General features: G+C 45.1%; 1 protein-coding gene across 1 annotated transcript in view; it reads left to right on the top strand.

The window, feature by feature from the left end:
• Window positions 1–524: 524 nt before the first annotated feature.
• The window catches only part of LOC138595859 (disks large-associated protein 1-like), a 47893-nt gene continuing 29169 nt past the window's right edge, over window positions 525–19248 (top strand). Inside the window, exons 1-4 of the mRNA XM_069667339.1 lie at window positions 525–1589; window positions 4195–4409; window positions 10110–10287; window positions 12793–13051. Coding sequence (XP_069523440.1) covers window positions 525–1589; window positions 4195–4409; window positions 10110–10287; window positions 12793–13051 — 1717 coding nt within the window. The remainder of the gene's footprint in view (window positions 1590–4194; window positions 4410–10109; window positions 10288–12792; window positions 13052–19248) is intronic.

Raw genomic sequence — 19248 nt, 5'->3', positions numbered from 1 at the left:
ATTTCTAAGAGCATCCTTGAACAAATATAGCAAACACTTGAGCTGGAAATAGATTTGAACTCTTCCTGATACCTCTTCATACTTAGTTTATCCTGGTTTCCTCCATTAACTGTCACTTTTTCGCTGAAATCTACCGAAGAGGGAACGGAGAAATGAAAGAGGAGGCTTGAGGACGGATTTGGGTGTCAGGGACCAGATGCCAACTGGCTGCTATACTTAGAGATTCTCCTTCTGAAGTTTTGAAGGGCAAAAAATAAAGAATAGGTCCAAGTTCTGTCAACAAGTTTCTCATCTGTGAAGGAGTGCCAAGAAGCATCTTCTTCAAATTTAAGCGGATGCAGACAACAATGTGCTTTGAGTGTATGCAAATATGAGATATTTATAATTCTCCTTTCTGTCTCTCTCTCTCTTCTTGTTTGTTTGTCTGTTCTTCCTCATGGCTCTGTGTTCTTTGTAGATCTAGTTTTGGGGCCTGTGCGAACTTCCTGCGGCAGCAGTTGGATGTGCACGTCCACCCGGCCACGATGACAATGAAAGGCCTGTCGAGCAGCCGCAGTCACCACCACACGGTGACCTGCGACCCCTCTTACGACTCCATGACCCTGGGGCACTCGGACCGCCGGTCCTACTTCCTCAACCCTGGTGAGGCTCATCCTGGTGACCACCCATGCTACACCCAGCGCCCCAACTCCTTCCAGTCTGAGTGCAGTGCCTACCCTGATCTGGCCAGCTGCACCTTTCCTCGCAGACATTACGGCTCTCACCATGAGCTGAAAGACGAGTGCAGCGCTGTGGTGCCTTACACGGGGCCAACAGGGAGCATTAAGGGAGGTGGTGGGAACAACAACCGCATCCCTTCAAACCTGCTGGAGCAGTTTGAACGCCAGGCTCCGGTACGGCGCGAAGGCTACCACACACTGCAGTACAAGCGAACCGCTGTAGAACACCAACGTAGTGACAGCCCAGGTCGAATCCGCCATCTTGTTCACTCTGTCCAGAAGCTTTTTACCAAGTCGCACTCGCTGGAGGGGCCCACAGGGTCTGCTGGAGGAGGGGGCGGGAGGATGAATGGCAGCAAATCCAGTCCTGATGACCCTCCTTCCTCTTCTGGCACCCTGAAGCACAGCAAGCGCAGTAAGAGCAAAGACCGCTCCAAGTCGGAGCCTAAGATGCGCTCTGCCATCTCAGGCTACTGGAGCTCGGACGACACGCTCGACCGCGAGATGTGTCTCTACCACCACCACCACGGGGGCAGCAGTGGAGGCCTGCCTACTGGAGTCATGACCATGGGGCGCCACCCGGACAAATCCCAGTCTCAGTACTTCATGGAGTCCTACAACACCATCAGCGCCCACTCTCTAAAGACGTCACGCAGTAACAATGATGTGAAGTGCTCAACGTGCGCAGGGGGCAGCAGCGGGGCCATGCCACTGGTGGGCCCGCTGGACGGCCAAATGCAGCTGAAGAAGAGCTCGTGGTCGTCGACGCTGACGGTGAGCAGAGCACGAGAGGTCTACCAGAAGGCCTCAGTCAACCTAGATAAAGCTCTAGTGAAAGCCGAGCAGGGACGCACCTGCCACTTCCTACAGGTAGGACTGTTACTACAGCCCCACCTCTCGCATGTCATGCTTCATGCATCCAGCGGTGCCAGCTGCTCCTCCATGCTTCTGTGTTCCTGCATGCATCTATGTTAGTTTGTGTGTGTGCACGGTGAGAGAGAACTGGGGAAGCATCCTTTCATCCTCCCACATCATCAAAAGCAGGTTGCAAAATGATCACGTCATCCGCTCCTGTGTTTACATATGCATGGAATTATTCATATGTGAGGGTGTTCATGTTATTCCATTACTTTTATCATGTACAGTACGTTCCATAGTGTAAGATAGCATACTAAGCATTCACATTAACACCTCTTTAGAATTATGAATGTCTTATGTGTGAGGTTCATCATCAGCCTGACTCTTCATTTATTTTTAACACAGGAAAGCACAACAGGCACACTGTCACATGGAACTACATTCATGCAACTGCAGCTGTACACACTAAATAAAAATGGGGCTAAATAGCACTAAAAGGAGTTCTTTGGCTCGTAATCATAGGGACCTGTAATGGTTCTGTATAGCACCTTGGTCACATGGTGCTATATAGAGCCATTACAGGTGCCATATAGAACCTTTGTCACATGGTGCTATATAGAACCATTACAGGTGCCATATAGAACCTTTCCCATATGGTGCTATATAGAACCATTAGAGGTGCCATATAGAACCTTTGTCACATGGTGCTATGTAGAACCATTACAGGTGCCATATAGCGTCATGTGACAAAGGTGCTATATAGAACCATGTGACAAAGGTGCTATATAGAACCATTACAGGTGCCATATAGCACTGTGTGACAAAGGTGCTATATAGAACCATTACAGGTGCCATATAGCGTCATGTGACAAAGGTGCTATATAGAACCATTACAGGTGCCATATAGCTCCATTTGACAAAGGTGCCATATAGAACCATTAGAGGTGTCATATAGAACCATGTGACAAAGTGCTATATAGAACCATTAGAGGTGCCACATAGAACCATGTGACAAAGGTGCTATATAGAACCATGTGACAAAGTGCTATATAGAAACATTACAGGTGCCATTTAACACTATATTCCTTCTAAAATGGTGCTAAATAGTACCCAACGGTGGATCTTTGGCTCGTAATCATAGGGGAACCTCTTTTGGTGCTATACAGCACCTTTGTCAAATGGTTCTATCTAGAACGATTAGAGGACTATACTGTAGAACTATATATTTTTTTACATTTTTAAGCCAGTAGGGCCTTAAATCATGCCACATGCTCTAGTCCCCAAGCTGACACACACATGCAGACATGCTGACACACATGAACCTGAGAAGAAAAAAGTGTTTCAGATTGCGTACATTTCTCCACGTCAGGGAGAGCTGTAAATATGAGTGAGGAGAGAAATAGAGAGACAAGGCAGGGAGAAAAGAGGGGAGCTTGTGTGTGAACTGAAGGACCAAAAGACATCAAACACGGGCAAAAGAGAAGGGCATGAATGGAGAAACTAAAAGGCAGAAAGAGAAAGTAAGGAAGCAGAAAAGACAAAGAAGGGAACATTCTGTCTGGCCGTGCATTTTTAACAGCCTGAAAAACGAGGAGCGAGCAGATCAAGGAAGGATTTTGTCGCTGCAGTACGGCAACATATCTCCCAGGGTAAAGGAGCCGTCGCTTTTGTCTATAAAAGAGAGACAGGGGGGAAAAACTGGCTTTCAAGGAGAGCAGCCTGAAAAGTTAGTCTGCAGACGTCTTGAGAATCCTTTGTCGCTTCACCTACTGGGACCAAATCCTGTAATCTATTGTAAGATTGATTTTCACACATGAATGCGCACAGTTGAATTACCTTTTAACACACTCGACTTGTGCATTATTTACAGGTTAGATGTGAAGTATGCTGCACTATACACTGAGAGTGATAGAATTAAAAAGCAGGATTATATTTAGTTCATTTATTTCTCTATAATAATCAGTCCCATTGACATCATCCCAGACCCGGTCTTTCCCCATGTTGTTAACACAGTGTGCAGCTGCCCCTGACATCAGTCAGCCTGGTTTCCTAGCTACGCGGCCGTCTGTTGAATGATTCTCCTGCGCTTTTTTCTTGCTCTGTATCTCATTTCTTTCACTTCAGAGCTGGTGCCCTAAAAGCCACTCACATTGAGACTGCGGTGGTTCTGCTGTACAAACCCCCCTTTGTTTTCCCTCTCTCTCCACGTCTGCTGTCTCTGACTCCCTCTCTTTTAGATTAGGGCTGGCAGATAGCTTTACCTCCCTTTTTTTATTTTTACCTTCATTAGTGTGTGTGAAAAGTCCGGAGAGCAGACAGAGGCCAGGGTACCGCGAGGTTTTGTCAAAACCATTAATTCCCTTCGTTTGATATGCCGCATGCGACTCAGGAGAGAGAAAAGAAGGCCTCGGGCACTCACACGCTGACGGTATGATAAGGGCAGACCCTGCATTGATAGTATTACCACTGTGTCATACAGGTATTTATATCAAGCCGGGGTAGAACAAGTTGCAGCCTTGCTTTTATCCATGCGTAAGTGCTTTTTATGAGCTCTCCTGCCTGGAGGGGTGACCTGTGTCTGCGCCCTCTTTACCTTATCTCGCCTCATCTCTCCCAGGTGCCTCAGGACGACTGGAGCGGTTTCTCCCCTCTGGGGAAAGATGACGAGATCCCGTGCCGGCGGATGCGAAGCGGCAGCTACATCAAAGCAATGGCGGAAGAGGACAGCGGCGACTCGGACTGCAGCCCCAAACCCTCGCCGAAGGTCCAGGCTCGACGGGCCAGCTACCTGAAGGCCACACAGCCGTCCCTCACAGAGATGACCACGCTCAAGTGAGTGTTAATAATTAGTGTTCTGTCGTCTTCCTAACCACGTCATTTACTAATTGTTTGTATTGATGTGTATTCATGTATGAGTGCCTTCTATAGATTAAGTTGAGTACAGTACATGCTTCTGAACATCATGTTCAAGCGTTGGTTGCAGTCATACGGCACAAATGAGGAATAAAGGGAAAGAAGAGAGAAACAGAAGAGTAGAACAGTCGGTGTTACTTGAGCGTCCGCCCGGCAGCATTCAGGTTTTTGTGCGAGTCCGTGACTCTCTTTGGCCTTGAGCATAAAAACCTGTTCTGACTTTACATCTCTGACGCACACTTTGATTGTCATAGCTGGCCTCTGTATCTCAACAATAACGAACAGACTGCGCCTTAATCGAAAATACTGGATGCCAGTTCATGCACTGAAGTATCAAGAAATGTATTGTGGGTTGTGAACATATAAGAATATTTTCTCTCTCCCTGAGAGATTCTTTTTCTAGGATCTGGGGTTAAAAGCTGAACGCCTTCATCTGAAGATTGTGTTTCCTGTTGCATAAGGCTTTCTCTGGTCAGCGGCGTGTCTTTCGCAGCGTGAGCTCATGCAATATTCATCAGCAGTGGAGTCCATCAAGGCGATTTCTGACATAGCAGCACGTCAAGCTGACAACATCGTCTGCAATTAAGTCCTCACAAGTTAACTTGAGCTCACACGGGAAGCTCAGTGGCAACACTTTTCTAGAGAGGACAGTGGACAGTGTCGGAAACGGGAGAAGAGAGAGCGGGAGCCGAACCCAGGGCCGCCACATCTAGGACTGTAACCTCTGTATATGGGATGCACGACTTAACCTCCAAGCCAAACTGGCGCCCCCTAACTTCGGTATAACCATGATAAATTTAGGGGAAAAAATTTCTTCACACAACTTAAGAAAGAACGGAAAATCATCCAGATAAAGCAAACATTTTTGCAGGATGAGGAGAGGGCAAACAGTACAATAGTTTTTGTATGCATCTGCCACATTTTAAAGACCTGTTTCTTAATTGAACTTGCCATAATGATGCATGCACATATTCAGATTTGCCCAACCTGGGTTTACATTAAAATATGTTGTTATAGATCATCACTTACTTTGATGACTACAATGTTACCAAATCTGATAGAAATAATTGCTTAGACTACGAAAAGACACCAGAAATCCCTTTAATTTAAAGGTCCAGTTTGCAGATTTTCAGCCTCAGTCCTATCAGGCTATTATGGGGAGCTAACACCATTATGGTAGGAAAAAATGCTATTTCAGTCTGTGCCTTTGGAGGACGCTATCCGCTTCTCCAATGGGCGCTGGAAAACCTCTGCCAGACTACATAAAGTGCGTCATCTGGCGGACGCCAGGGAGCTTGCTAAACTACACTTCCTCAATCTAGGACGCCCACCTCCGATGTTTCAATGTCTCATGTCTCGTTTAAAATCGGCAGGTCTGAAATGTAGACTAAATCCGATCCACTGGTATGTTCTCGTCGTATTTCAGACTCTGTATCGCTCTGAGCCATTTCCTGCAGTGAAAACGGTAGTATTTCTTTCAGAGGGAGGGGCGCAATGCACGCTGGGTGTTGTAGGAATGTAGAATGGGCGAAACCACGAGCCGTTTGTGCAACTTTCTCCACAGCTATGGCGCCAATTTCAGTTATTATTGCTTCTATCGATTACAGAGAACACCAGCTTTGCTCTGACTTTTTCCAACTTAATGACATACTGTATGTCCTCTCATCATATTCATCTGTGGACGTGACAGCTCATAACCAAACTGACTTCATTTAATATGAAAATATTTTCCCTCATACAGCCTTGAAAGCGTGAAAGACTTCTGAAAGTCTGCTGTTGCAGCATGGGGCTGTGACTGATTAGCTGTGTAATATACAGAGATGAGAGGAACACCAGTGGGTGCTCACTCACTGTTACCGGCTGCACAAACACGAGCACAAACACACCCGCTTATGTAAGTGCAAGTGGCACAGCTTGGGGCCCACTAATGACTTGAATTTGGCCCGGGGAACGCCATCATCGTCTGATGGAACCCAGTGGAACAAACCAAGCTGCAGAGCTGCATTACGGAGATAGAGAATGAAGGGAGAGCAGCTGACGTCTTGTTTTCTAACTGTGCTTTTGGGAGCTGGCACATGTCTGTGTCACACTGCGCAATGATTAAATAATCAGCTTTGTTTTTCCATATGTTTCAGAGCTCATTCTATGACCATTGTGTCCTTGACTAGTGATGAATTGCTTCTGAGAAGTTGTGGGATTTGTTTACTCTCACCCCATGCTAACCTTACTACCTTATTAAAACACATAGCGCTCAGATAAAGCATTTATTTAAACGGCTGGGATTATTTCTGGCCGATAAACAAGCTCAGGAGAAAATGACATCCTTTGTTGTTTCCCTGAGTCACTAACAGGCACCTTTCTTTTTGCTGCAAGTTAATTTACTGCCGGCCTAGATTTCTTTGTGTTTATTTTTTTTTTATGTCCCCGCGAGAACAGACATCCTTAATAATAGGTTGCAGTAATCACATCTCCGTCTTTTCTCCCTCCATCCCTCCAACTATATAAATCTGAAGACTTTTATTCAAGCAGTAAAAAGAGGAGGGGGGGAGGTAATGAAAAATAGGGCATAGGGAAGTTGGACAGTGAAATCTTCTCAAATGAAGGAGCAGGAGGAACAGTATGACAGGAGAGACAAGGCAAAGCAAACAAGGGGACAAATTGAGATGATGGAGAAGGGGAAGAAGAAAGACAAGGAGAAAACAGATCCAGGATAACAAGAACTCTCCGTGCTGCAGAAGAAATCACACAGCTATAGCCTGCCCTGATTCCTGACTGGCAGGAAGGAACATGTGTTCATTAATGTCACTTGTTCAACAGAGGGTCACCCAGGGACGGGCCGAACTCTCCCTCCTGAGGTGGTCCTGATTACAGGCTAGTCTGCCATTCAAGTTGTCACAAAAGACCCCATCGGTTCTGCCTATAATCAGCCCCACAGGGAAATCAAGGGGTGTGGATCAGGAGAACGGTGTTGGTAGATTCCAAGTCTTTCTGGACTTGATGACTCTATATATCATCTCCAGTCACAGAATCCACACAGCTGATATGACATGATTCATGCCGGTCTCTGAGGTTTAGGTCATACATTTAGATGATTGTTTTTTATGGTTGAATTATTTAACTTTTTATGAACAGCCCGATAAGAGTATGGAGCTCCATGTCATTTTATATACGAGCATGGGCGTGTCAGAGAGGGGAAGCCACTGGGCTTTCTTCAGGCACACTCGCACCGAGACAGGGATTTAGTCTGAAATGCCTTTATTAAATCAGGGCATATCTCGTAAACACCGACCGGTTTCGACCCTTTATCGGGTCTTCCTCAGGGCTTGGTGAGGAAGAGTCATGAAAAATAATAAAATAGAATAAAATAAAATAACGGTCGACGTTTACTCCTGTAAAATTGATGTTGTTTACGAGAGATGCCCTGATTTAATAAAGGCATTTTAGACTAAATCCCTGTCTCGGTGCGAGTGTGCTTGAAGAAAGCACAGTGGCTTTCCCCCTTCAACAGTTCATTTTTTAGCCTTCAAGAGCACCTGGCATTCACCTCGAGTAGGGATGCATGATATTGGATTTTTTGCCGATATCCGATATGCCGATATTTTACAACTCATTTAGCCGATTACCGATACCGATACCGATACCGATATTTTTTTCCAGCACACCTAATTGCAGAGATCACCAACTCTCTTCTGTACTGGAATTAGCGTACAGTATAATGGTGATACTCTTATCACATTTGTTACAACGGTCGGGGTGACGGGTCTTGAGATGGTTAATCAACTTTTTAGTGTTGAAAGACTTTGCCTTGGCTCCTCCTCGCATCACCGAAGCTGATAGCAGTTTTGCTATCTATTTCGGACACTTTGAAAAACGTCCACACCACGGACATTTTGGCTTCTAACTCTCTCATGCTGCAGGTAGACACACGTGACGTCAGGTATTCTTCGCTGGGGACATTGCGCTGAGGTCGGGCATTTGATCAGGTATGCAGCAGCCCATTATTTTATAGGTTAATTATATTGGCAGATATCGGCGTGTTGGCCGATTTTTAAGCCAATATCGGCCGATACCGATAACGTGCCGATAATATCATGCATCCCTAACCTGGAGTTTAACAAACCTGCTTCCGTGAGCACCTAGTATCCCTCTTTTTCTAGCATGAGCACGGGAGTATTGTATTAGAATCCACCCTTTAACTTTTTATGTATTTTATCAACTGATTGATAGTTAAGGAAAAAGTAGGTCAAACTTTCTTTCTTTCACTAACTGTTTTATTTAACCAGTTCTGCCTTTAAATAAGATTAAACATTGTGTATTAAACATTTTTTTTGTAAATATGATTAATTGGAGCTTTTCAGCTACTTTAACATCCAACTTAATTTAGCTGTCGCCATGGTATCAGAGGTCATAAAACTGCATATGTCTAACAAAGCTCTACTCTGTCATAACACACCAGCTGCAGCTTCTGCCTGACAACCCCGCACACAGGGAAACACTGCTTTTAAAAATGCATCAGAAACACGGCACTACAAGAAACAACTCAATGGGAAACCTCGGATTAAAAAAAGAATGAAGCGTGTTGATAAAAAAACAAACTGGCAAGCATGAGTAACCATCGAGAGCTTTGATACCGCAGCTTTCAGTAGATCCTGCTCAGTATTAACAAGCCCAGAGGACTGTGCGGCTTCATGGAGACGTGTTGTAAAATTAGTAACTGTTCTTACAAAATCACCACCTTTTATCCCCAGCTCAATTTCTCACCTGTCCTTTTATTACCCCGGCTCTCTCCACTGTCCTCTCTCCTCTTATTCTCCCATCCGAGAGTGAGTAATCTAGTTTGCTTTTCTGTGGTACCCAGGTGCTATTTTAAGGAGGGTATACATAATTAAAGCAGACCTGACCTGGAGGCAGAGAGTCATAAGAGTTTTGTGTGTGCGTGCGTGTGTGGCTTTAAATGTTTTATGTATAATTAGAACTGAAAATGAGGCGCACAGTGTAGAATAAATGGGGTATTGGACTTTACTCCTCACACATGAGCAGACTGTTTAATGGCACAATTGTTTAGCTGGCATCCAACTGATACTTAACCTACACACACCTTCATCTCACGTGTACTCAAACACACGCACACATGCACATACGCGCGAAGCATGCTGGGTGATCAGATTGGAGCCAGGTGAGCGCTAATGAGACACCTATTCATCATCGTAGGAGACGGGGACGTGTTTGTGCAGCTATTTGTGTGTGTGAGGTACATTCAATCAAAACACAATTCTTTCCCTTTTCTGATAAAGCGTATAAATGTGTGCTCTCGCCGTAATGTGTTTCAGAAAGTGCTTACAAGGTGCTTCAAGGGCAGAGTTTCTAAGCTACTGCGAGTGTTTCTCAGTACTACTGCGCTTGTTGATTAGATAAGGGTTTCCTCCTGAAGCAATTGTGGATTGATCTGTATCTTCGGGTTCTTACACACTGCCAAGCACTTTGCAAATACCTCTTCTCTCTCTCTCTTCATCCCTTTATCTCTCCTTCTGTTCCCCGTATAATTTCTCTTCCTCTATCTCGCTTAATTTCTAACCGAACTCCCTTTTTCCTCTGCTTGACATGTTTTTTTTCCAACAGGATTTCCACAGAGCACTCGCCCAAGCTACAGATCCGGAGTCACAGCTACCTGCGGGCGGTGAGTGAGGTTTCCATCAATAGGAGTCTGGACAGCTTGGACCCGGCAGGGCTGCTGGCCTCGCCTAAATTCCGCTCGCGAAACGAGAGCTACATGAGAGCCATGAGCACCATCAGCCAGGTTAGTGGCGCCCGGCGGCCCTGTGCCTCTGTGCCGTCGCCTCTTACGCCCCCTGTACCTTCAATTCTGTGTCCAATAAGGCCGTGCGGGGGGGGAGGAAATCCCAATCATAGCCTTCCTGAGGCCTGAATTAACAATCAGGTCAACGAACGGGAAAGAATGAGCAGGAAGAAAACCTCCAATCTCCCAATTAGTGTATATGTATGCGTGCTGTTTTCCGGAGCTGATTGCAGGCGTATTTAGATTGGCTAATTAAACAAGAACGCATGCAGAACCCTCCCCTCCTCCAAATTCCCTTTTCTCTACCCTAATATGCTCCTTCTGCCTCAGCATACTTTGTGAAGCAAAATGACAGGCTAAAAATGTTCTCTGCAGTTTGGCATCTGTTATATAAGAACTGAAAAACAAGAATTAACACGCAGCCGTTTGAATATTATGAATAACTAAGATTAGCTCCGTATGTTGACGGGCTTTTGCTTTGAGTTTAGAAGTTCTTGAACATATTGTGGAATTGGACTGGAAACACTAAACAGAGGAGGTCTGTGCGGACAAATAAGATATTCGTCATGTTGCATTTGGAGCACGGCTTCCTACTCCACATTATCTGTCGTGACAGGGGAGCTTAGCTTACCTTTTAGCCCGGGGTAACGGGGATGAGTTCTCCCCCTCCAAAACCCAGGGGCAACGGTTTGCCTCGCCGGCTGACTGATGGACCCTCGAGACGTGCCTTCAAGTCCTGGCATGGAGCAGGCCCAGAGGAGACAAGACACACAGGGCCAGCTGAATGAAACAGGTGCTGCTGGGCTCTCGATCTCACTGCTCATATTTGACATGTATGTGCGTAGAGTGTGAACCGACACACAACAAAGAGGCTTAACATGAGGGGATTAAATTCGAGGTCTACAAACCTTTCTGACTCCAAGCTCTACAGTAAGAACTCACACTGGTCTGACCTTACACTATCTTCACTTACTAACAAACCAAATGCATTCGTCCTAAACTGCATCCCATTCCTACATTTTGCTTTTTCAAACTTTTCTCCATTTGGACCACAGGCTGTATGAAACGATGGACGACATGACAGCTTCCTAAACGTGAAGCCAAAACATCTCTACCGCCCCCTGCTGATTGGCTGAAGAGTAGGTCATAAAGCCCGCCTCCTCCATGTTAACAGATGGGACATGAGTCAAACTATAAAATCAAAATACACACCAAATAAATGTTTCTCCATCATGGTTTCTGTCATTATAGTTAGCTCTTTCTCATGCTGATTTAGTGTTCATGTGTAGTTTTAATTTGATGCTGTAAAAAGGATGATTGACAGCTCTGTTGACCAATCCGGCTCCTGCAGCCGATCTGTTCCGGATTAGCAGAGTAGAGGAGGAACGGCGAGAGGAGACGTAACTAAAACAATCGCTACAGTCATTGAAGTTTACATATCTGTGAACGTCTGCTTCAGAACCGCTGTTCTGCTGTTAAACACGCCGACGTGCGGGATCTTTGCTGGGTTTTTTTCCCGGTAAGTTAAGTGTGTGTTTTGGTTAGCTGCGGCTCCACCCGTCAATCTCTACAACTCTACAGCTCCAAATGACGTCACCATCGCAAGGTGGCAGCGCCCGTCACGGGGGCCGATTTTGGCTTCAATTCCTTACAATGAGAGCAGATGGGGACTGTCGTCCATCTTTATATACAGTCATTGATTTGGACTCGCTGAGTATGGAGCAACTTGCAGGAATGGAATGAAGCGTCATGTTTTCAGCCCTCACACAACCAAACCTGTAACACGAATCCATCTCACAAAGCAAGTCTTTCTTTGTTGTTTTGGACTCTTTCTGAAGCCCAAACTTCACGAATGCGGCTGTAGTGAGATTTCCTCGAGTCACATCTCAACTCCCAGTTGTCCTCGCTCTGACACTTCTTAATTCTCACCTTTAATAACAGCACTTGTAGTGTTTCACTCTGTTGTTTGGCCCTTTGAAGTTTTGTACCCTACAGTGATTCCTCCCCCTCTGCACTCCCTGGATGTTCTTTTATTTTTCTCAAATGTGTTTTTTCTTTCTTTATGTAAATCTGTATTTGTGGCTTAAAGCTTCACAGGGCAGTTTGGAGTTAAGTGGTAAAAGTTTGTCAAATTTGAAGGAACATTCTCAGAAATGTAAGTCAGGTCATGTGTTTATTCTCTCCCTCTTGTTCATAAGAAACAATGAATTTGATCTTTAATGGTTATGGAGAATCTTTGTTCCTTAAATTAAAGGAGCTATATCTTTATTGCAGCACCTTAATTGTTTGTTTGTACTTAAAACTCCTGCCAAGTGAAGCTTTAATCAGCGAAATAACTCTAACATTGAATTTTGCAGCAATAAGAGATGTTTGTCTTGATTTGTGCGCTTGTGCATTTTTATTCTTCACTTATTCCTCTGCTTTGGCGTGGATGCTCCTGTGTGTGTGTGTTTTGATCTGAATGTTGGGTACACGTACGTCGCGTCTGCACGTGCCCCTCCGCAGGTGAGCGAGGTGGAGGTGAACGGGCAGATCGAGGCGGTGTGTGAGTCAGTGTTCAGCGAGATGGAGTCGCAGGCGGTGGATGCCCTGGACCTGCCCATGCCCGGCTGCTTCCGCATGCGGAGCCACAGCTACGTGCGTGCCATAGAGAAAGGCTGCTCGCAGGAGGAGGAGGAGGCGGGGATCGTCGTGGTGGGCAAGAGGAGGACCCACTCACCTCCGCGCACCGCCACCACCGTCAGAACCATCCAGAGCAGCACAGGTCAGTGGGAACATTCACTTAAAACACACTGACTCATGAACATGTGTGGCATGCATAATTCACGGTGCATTATGAATTAATATGTGTGCATAGAAAGTATTTATAATAAATGTGCTGTGAGTTTAACTCATGCAGCATGTGTGTGGTGTCAGCCGCAGTGAAAACAAATGAATTATTGCTGCAGCTATCGCAGGAGATTCTTCCTCATATGGAGATTGGACGTCGGATCAGGAGCCATCAAATCAAACTCTCTCTCTTCTAATTCCCCTCTGATGAAAACCGCTCTCTGAGTATTTTTCATAAAGGGAAGAGTTGCCTTTTAGTCTCCTGACCAGGGACTAGTTTCACTTTTCAGACCCAAACCCTCCACATCATTATCCATCTGACCCAGTTTCCTCCTCAGATTCAACATGACGAACGCAGAACTGTTTTTTCCCCCACATAAGAGCTTATTGGAGCCGTAAAGCTCAGTGGCTGCCTGCTCTTATTTTAGCCCCCTTGTTTGCCTCATGGTCTGGAGCGCTCGGCTTTCTAGCGTTACTGCATGCAGTATTGATGCTGAGTGGTGCTGTCATGCAGCACTGGGCGCTTCTGTGTTTCCCACTGCAAATCCAAAACGTCACCCCCCGTATATTGTGCACGTTGAGTCACTGCGCCTGACGCACTTTCTCCTTCATCTGTTTGCCAATTTAAAAGACAGCATGTCTCCAAACACAGCCGACGAGGTTCAGTCAGCTAATTAAACAAATTTACTGCAGATTGGAAAAATGGCAAAACTAATTCAATGAAATCAACGGGTTTCAAATAGCAAACATTTATTTAATGCTCTTTAACTCTCTTCCTCTAAGACATAATTTCCTTCTCTAGTTATGGAGATGAGTCGGAGTTGCATCCTAGTTTTTTTCATTATTCCACATCTGCTGACAATTCAGGGTAACGACACAATTAAGGACCAAGGAGGATGAGTTGATTGTTCTTTGTGTGCTGGAACTCATTGATCCGTAAAAGGAGACCGAACAGACGAAGAGAGGGACATTCAGAGCTCCTTTCCCCCCCCGAGGAAGGAAGAGTTAATGAAGACCATCCATCAGGTCAAGTGTTGCAGGGATTAACTCTGCTTTTCAAGCCAGACAGAAGCTATATACACTTCTGCTACACGTGACAGCAAGTCTCTCTTTCCCTTCTCTTAGTTCTCAACTGTTACATTTCTAGATCTGTGTTCATTTGCTGATTATGTAAAGATAACACCTTTAAATCCCTCTCAGGTAAAAGGTAACGAAGCAGAGGCGCCTGCGTGCGTGTGTCTCAGCCTCGAGCATTTTTGGCGCCTGAGTTTCACACAAGATAAATGGACGCAGTAGAATTACACTGCAAGAAGTGAAGTCTAAGTTAGACAAGGCGATGTATTCTTAATTTTTTTCTCACTAGATATTTTTGGCTGACTGCCGGGGTCAGGCCTACACACAGGTCTGTATGAAGGGACGGTACTTTCAGAGCCCTAGAGAGAGAGAGTCGCGACATCGCAATGGTGGAACATGGAGCATATTGGACCTCCACTGACACGACTCTCTGTCTATACGGCTCTGGATGCTTTGTTCGGGGAGTAGGCGGGGCTGCTCGTCTGCTCCTTGTCCGCTGTCCTCACCTACCTGTCTTGAACAGCTTTGTTTTGGGTGTCGGATCTTCGGCAGTAATAATATGATTGTATTCAATTCAATCTAGCTTTCGCAAAAATACGCCTCGAAGGGGTTGAAGTGGCAGGGATGCAAAGCAAGCACTTGGCTACAGCAGCCAGCTGCGTATAACAGTCCACATTTCGTCTCGACCCCTCAAGAGGACCAGAATCCATTTTTTTAACCCGTCTTTCAAAAAGTCCTCCGGTTCCTTCTCTGTCGTGCTTCTCCGTCGGATGCTTCTCCATCGTCATCCATGGACAGGAGGAGCTCCATTTCTCGCTCTTGAAGTTTTAGTTTTAGTAGTAGTTTGTTTGTTGGTTTAACACGGTGACTGTTATTATCATGCTGTTCTGACATCGAACACCAGGTGGAGCATCATGTATAGGAGTGCATATATAGAAGGTAATCCCCCGGTGCTGAGGAGCAGGTGTGTGTATGCGGAGGCAAACAGTTTTTGACCGTGTCTTTTGTTACCATCAGTGTGTCGTGCTCAGTTGGTTCAGCTTACAGGAAAGGAAACATCGCTGCAACATAATGGACATTGAAATCTGCCTTGATGAACTTGTCTGAATGCTGACAAAGAAAAGTGAATAAATGGATCACAGACTTCCAGCAGTGCACAGGTGAGAGATGGTGCCATGTGGTCACTTATAATCCAACATTATGCTTCTGCTTCCAGAAGGCAATCCTCTGCCAGCCTTCATGATTGGCTGTCAACTTCTTGTGACCCTTGACCTTAATTTGCGGCTGACCTCATTGTATCCCAGAATCAGGTGCGACTGGGGCTCAAACCCGGGAGACAGGCAGCGTGGGTTCTGGTGATGTATTATGAAGCACTGTGGAGAGCAGTCGCTGTGGTTGGTAGTGTAGGTAGGGGGATTGCTTCAGATTACTGTCATAGCTGTACTACAGCACAATTCATCACCTCCTTAGATCTTTACCACCGAGTCGTCAGTCACTGTAATTAATTAGCTACCTCTCCTTTTTCCTCTCCTCGGGGAGAGGCTGTGATTGAAGAGGAGAGGAAGAGAGGGAGACTGGAGGGAGAAGAGGAAAATATCTCAGTATGACTTCATTTTGCCTGTCTGACTCTGCTCTCCTTACCGTCATGTGGGAGTTATGTAATTAACGTTTTCTGAGTTTACACACGGCTCACGCGGGGTGTGAAGGAAGGAGAGCACAGGTGGTCTCTGACCCTTAGATTAACACTCCTAAACGTTAATTAACACCTCGTAAAAGCTGGAAATCTGATTTTGGAGGGTTGCCAAGATTAAGGTGATTAGTTTATAGTTATCTGTAATGTATTTTTCAAAGGTGAGGAACAGCCTGACAAAATGACAGTGAATAGGCAGCTAATGTGTACCTTGCTAATGGTGCCACTGTTAGCCCACCAGGTGTTCTGCAAATAAATGCAAGCGAGAAATGTAGGCTTATTCATGGGTCCCTCTCTACTTCGGCATAATTGAAAGGCCTCATTTCACAAAATTTAACAATAATAATAATAATTCTTTTTCAGTCAGACAGCTCACGTTTGTGATAGTTTGAAGTGTTTATTGCAGCAGCAGAACAGAGCTTGTGTTCGGCGTCTAGGCTCCGACCTCATCGCTCCTCGCAGATTTGTTTACATGCAGAAACTTGAGGAGTGATGAGATAATATCTTAAACCCCCCCAAGCCGGAGCCTGCAGGTGGATGCTGGGGTGGTGGTGGGGCTGAAAGTATGAGCGCGGCCGATGACAGAGCAGAGGGAGAGACCGGATACCTTGCAGCTTAAATAGACCGCCAAATTGGGAGGAAGTGTTTGTCAGGTGACTGTGGAGAGTGACACGTGTTAAGTGTGAAATCTGCACAGCTTGAGTTGCCCATTTGCAAAATGCAAACTGCCTTTATTTTCCAACAAGAGGAAGAAAATCAATGCTTAAACCCTCCTAATCTCACTAAACAAATGGCATTTAAGTGTGTAATGTTGCTGTAAATGTATTTGGATTGAGTCACTTAAGTCAAAGTTTTGTTGGTATTTTTCTGAAAGTGTAAAAGCGCTAAAAATTGCAAAAGTACCCCATAAAGCAAACAAACATTGATCCAGTTAGCCAGTGAAAGTCGTCAGAGGTAATTAAATATTAATATAATGGATACACGTCTTTATTAACACATCCACAATGAGTTTGAACCCCCACTGCAATCGTATAATCGTCACTTAATGTTAAAGCTCCTGTGAGGACTTTTTCACTGGTTATGAAACAGACTGAAATTAATTCTGATTACTGTGTATGACCCACAATATATATAATATAATATATATATATAATTATACCGATATATCTATATAGGTAGGTGTCAGAGGATGCGACTAACTGCGCGCTGCCTTTGTTTACATTTTCTAGGGCAAACATTTTAAGTGGAACATGACTGTTTAAGAAAGCAGGATAAGATGTACAGCTTTGTCCACAGAGGGCGCCAAAATCAATACAAACACGGCAAGTTCTTCACAGCAGCTTTAAAGGCGCTAAAAAACTGCAAAAGTACATGAATGAGCAAACAAACATTAATCCCATCAGCCAGCGAAAGCCGTCAGAGGTAATTATACTCTAATATTATATATGTATATACATATATATATATATAATCGTCACTTAATGTTTAAGCTACAGTAGGGGACATTATTTCATAAGAATTTGGTTAAAATAACCCTAACCCTAACCCTCTCTAACAATACTAAATTGAAATGATGCTGATCTGTGACTGTGAGCAACTGCCCCTTTGTATTTAATTTGTTTAAAAAATTATCCGGTCTGAATCAAACAACCAATCAGGGTTAGCTTTCCACCTAACTGGCCAATCACAGCGACTCTGTACAAACTAGCGCCATCTGGCTTCCTCGTGCCTCCTCGTGTCAGCAGAGCGCACGCAGAGGTCGTGGCAGTCAGGAGCTATGGCAGCTTGTGGTAAATTTCCCGTACCTACCTTTGCCGACAATGGCACATAGAAGCAAAAAGAAGGAGGAGAAAAAAAGCTACAAAGAGAGCCCAAAATAAAAAGAGGGCTCAGACGAGTGGGAGCGTAAGGGGCTGAAGAGCGAGGCAGAGGTTGCTCTGTTCCTTCCTGACAGGTAATGGTAGCTCTTACGGTAACAGCTAACGGTAGCACTAAGCTCCAAGTTTATTTATTATTGTTAGGTTATTCCTGTTAGCGAACAATGCTTGCTATCTGGGAAACATAATTATTGATATACATTAAGTATTTGAAGTATATTGAGTCTTTGTTCAGATCAGAACAAATCCGTATAAGGACAGCTAGATTCAGCAGCATTAGTGAAAAACAGTCCAGTTATAATCATGGGAATCATTTCCATCCTTAGCTCCCTCCCACATGATGTCAGTGTGGCGTAACATGGACCCATAATGGAGATGTGCTGTAATAGCATTGTACAGCAGTGCTCAAAGTGCAGACACATAATGTCCGTAGAAAAAGTAGCTCTTATTTGCAGACTTGAACAAGGGACATTATATAATTTGAAACACCCTCTCTCTCTCTGCTCTCACATATATAAACTGATCATAACTATTGGCATGCTGACTTCCTGCTTCACAGCTTTTTTTCTGTTTTCCCACAATTCAGAAGAAGCATGCGTGCAGGTGCTCATGTGCGCAAACACACACACGCTCCCACCACGTATTCGTTCAATTCACAGGAAATCGGCCGGGAGCCGGAGTGAGAAGTGAGGACGTTGTTGTGGTGAATATTGCATGATGTTTCAGAGGCAGCAGCTCCAGAAAATACAGCTCGCACTTATGGTTCCTGCACCAAGTTGTCCCTGCGGCAAACCTGCACATACACACACACACATGAAGGTGAGAGACCTATCCGCTTCCTCTCCTGTTTGCCCACTGTGCCGCTCCAGCCCATTATTATTGATGATCTTTTTAATCCTGAGGAAGAGGAGACTGAAGGGAAGAGGCTGTCCTTTGATCTCCTCTCTTTGAACGTCAAGTGGCTGCTATTGCCTGCCTCTGTGCCCACTCAAACTGCACACACACCAGCACAGTCTCTGGCACGCACACACGTATAACTATTGCGTCCGACAGACATGCTGGCCTGGACATCGGCTCCTTTGGATCGGTTTAACAAAATCTGGAGCAGATCCTCTTTCTAAAGCTCGAGAAAATCCATCGCAATCGGTTAATGTGAGGATTTCAGTGCCTCTAAGCCCTGGCTCCTCCACCGCTCGTCGTCTCCAGTTAGCATATTCATCACCTCTTCACCCTGCTTTCTCTTTCCCTTTCTTGGCCTCTTACACGGCAGCTAGATCCCCTGCCTTTCCACAAGAGCAGATACTTTGCGTGTGTGTGTAAATCAACCTGTTGTTTCACAAGGGAGAAGAATTGACCTTCGATTAGAAAGAGTACCCACACAGATCTTAAGTCTGGGAAATGTGCCACAGTTTCTGTTTCTCATCCTCTCGCCCTCGGTTACTCTAGCTTACTGACCTGCTGCTAATTTACCGGCCTCGTTTTCCAAGCATC

The sequence above is a fragment of the Semicossyphus pulcher genome, unplaced genomic scaffold (genome assembly GCF_022749685.1).
Source record: "Semicossyphus pulcher isolate SPU_LCO1_2020_fin unplaced genomic scaffold, fSemPul1.0.p SCAF_18, whole genome shotgun sequence".
Taxonomy (NCBI): Eukaryota; Metazoa; Chordata; class Actinopteri; order Labriformes; family Labridae; genus Semicossyphus; species Semicossyphus pulcher.
This window is presented reverse-complemented; position numbering and strand designations above follow the sequence as displayed.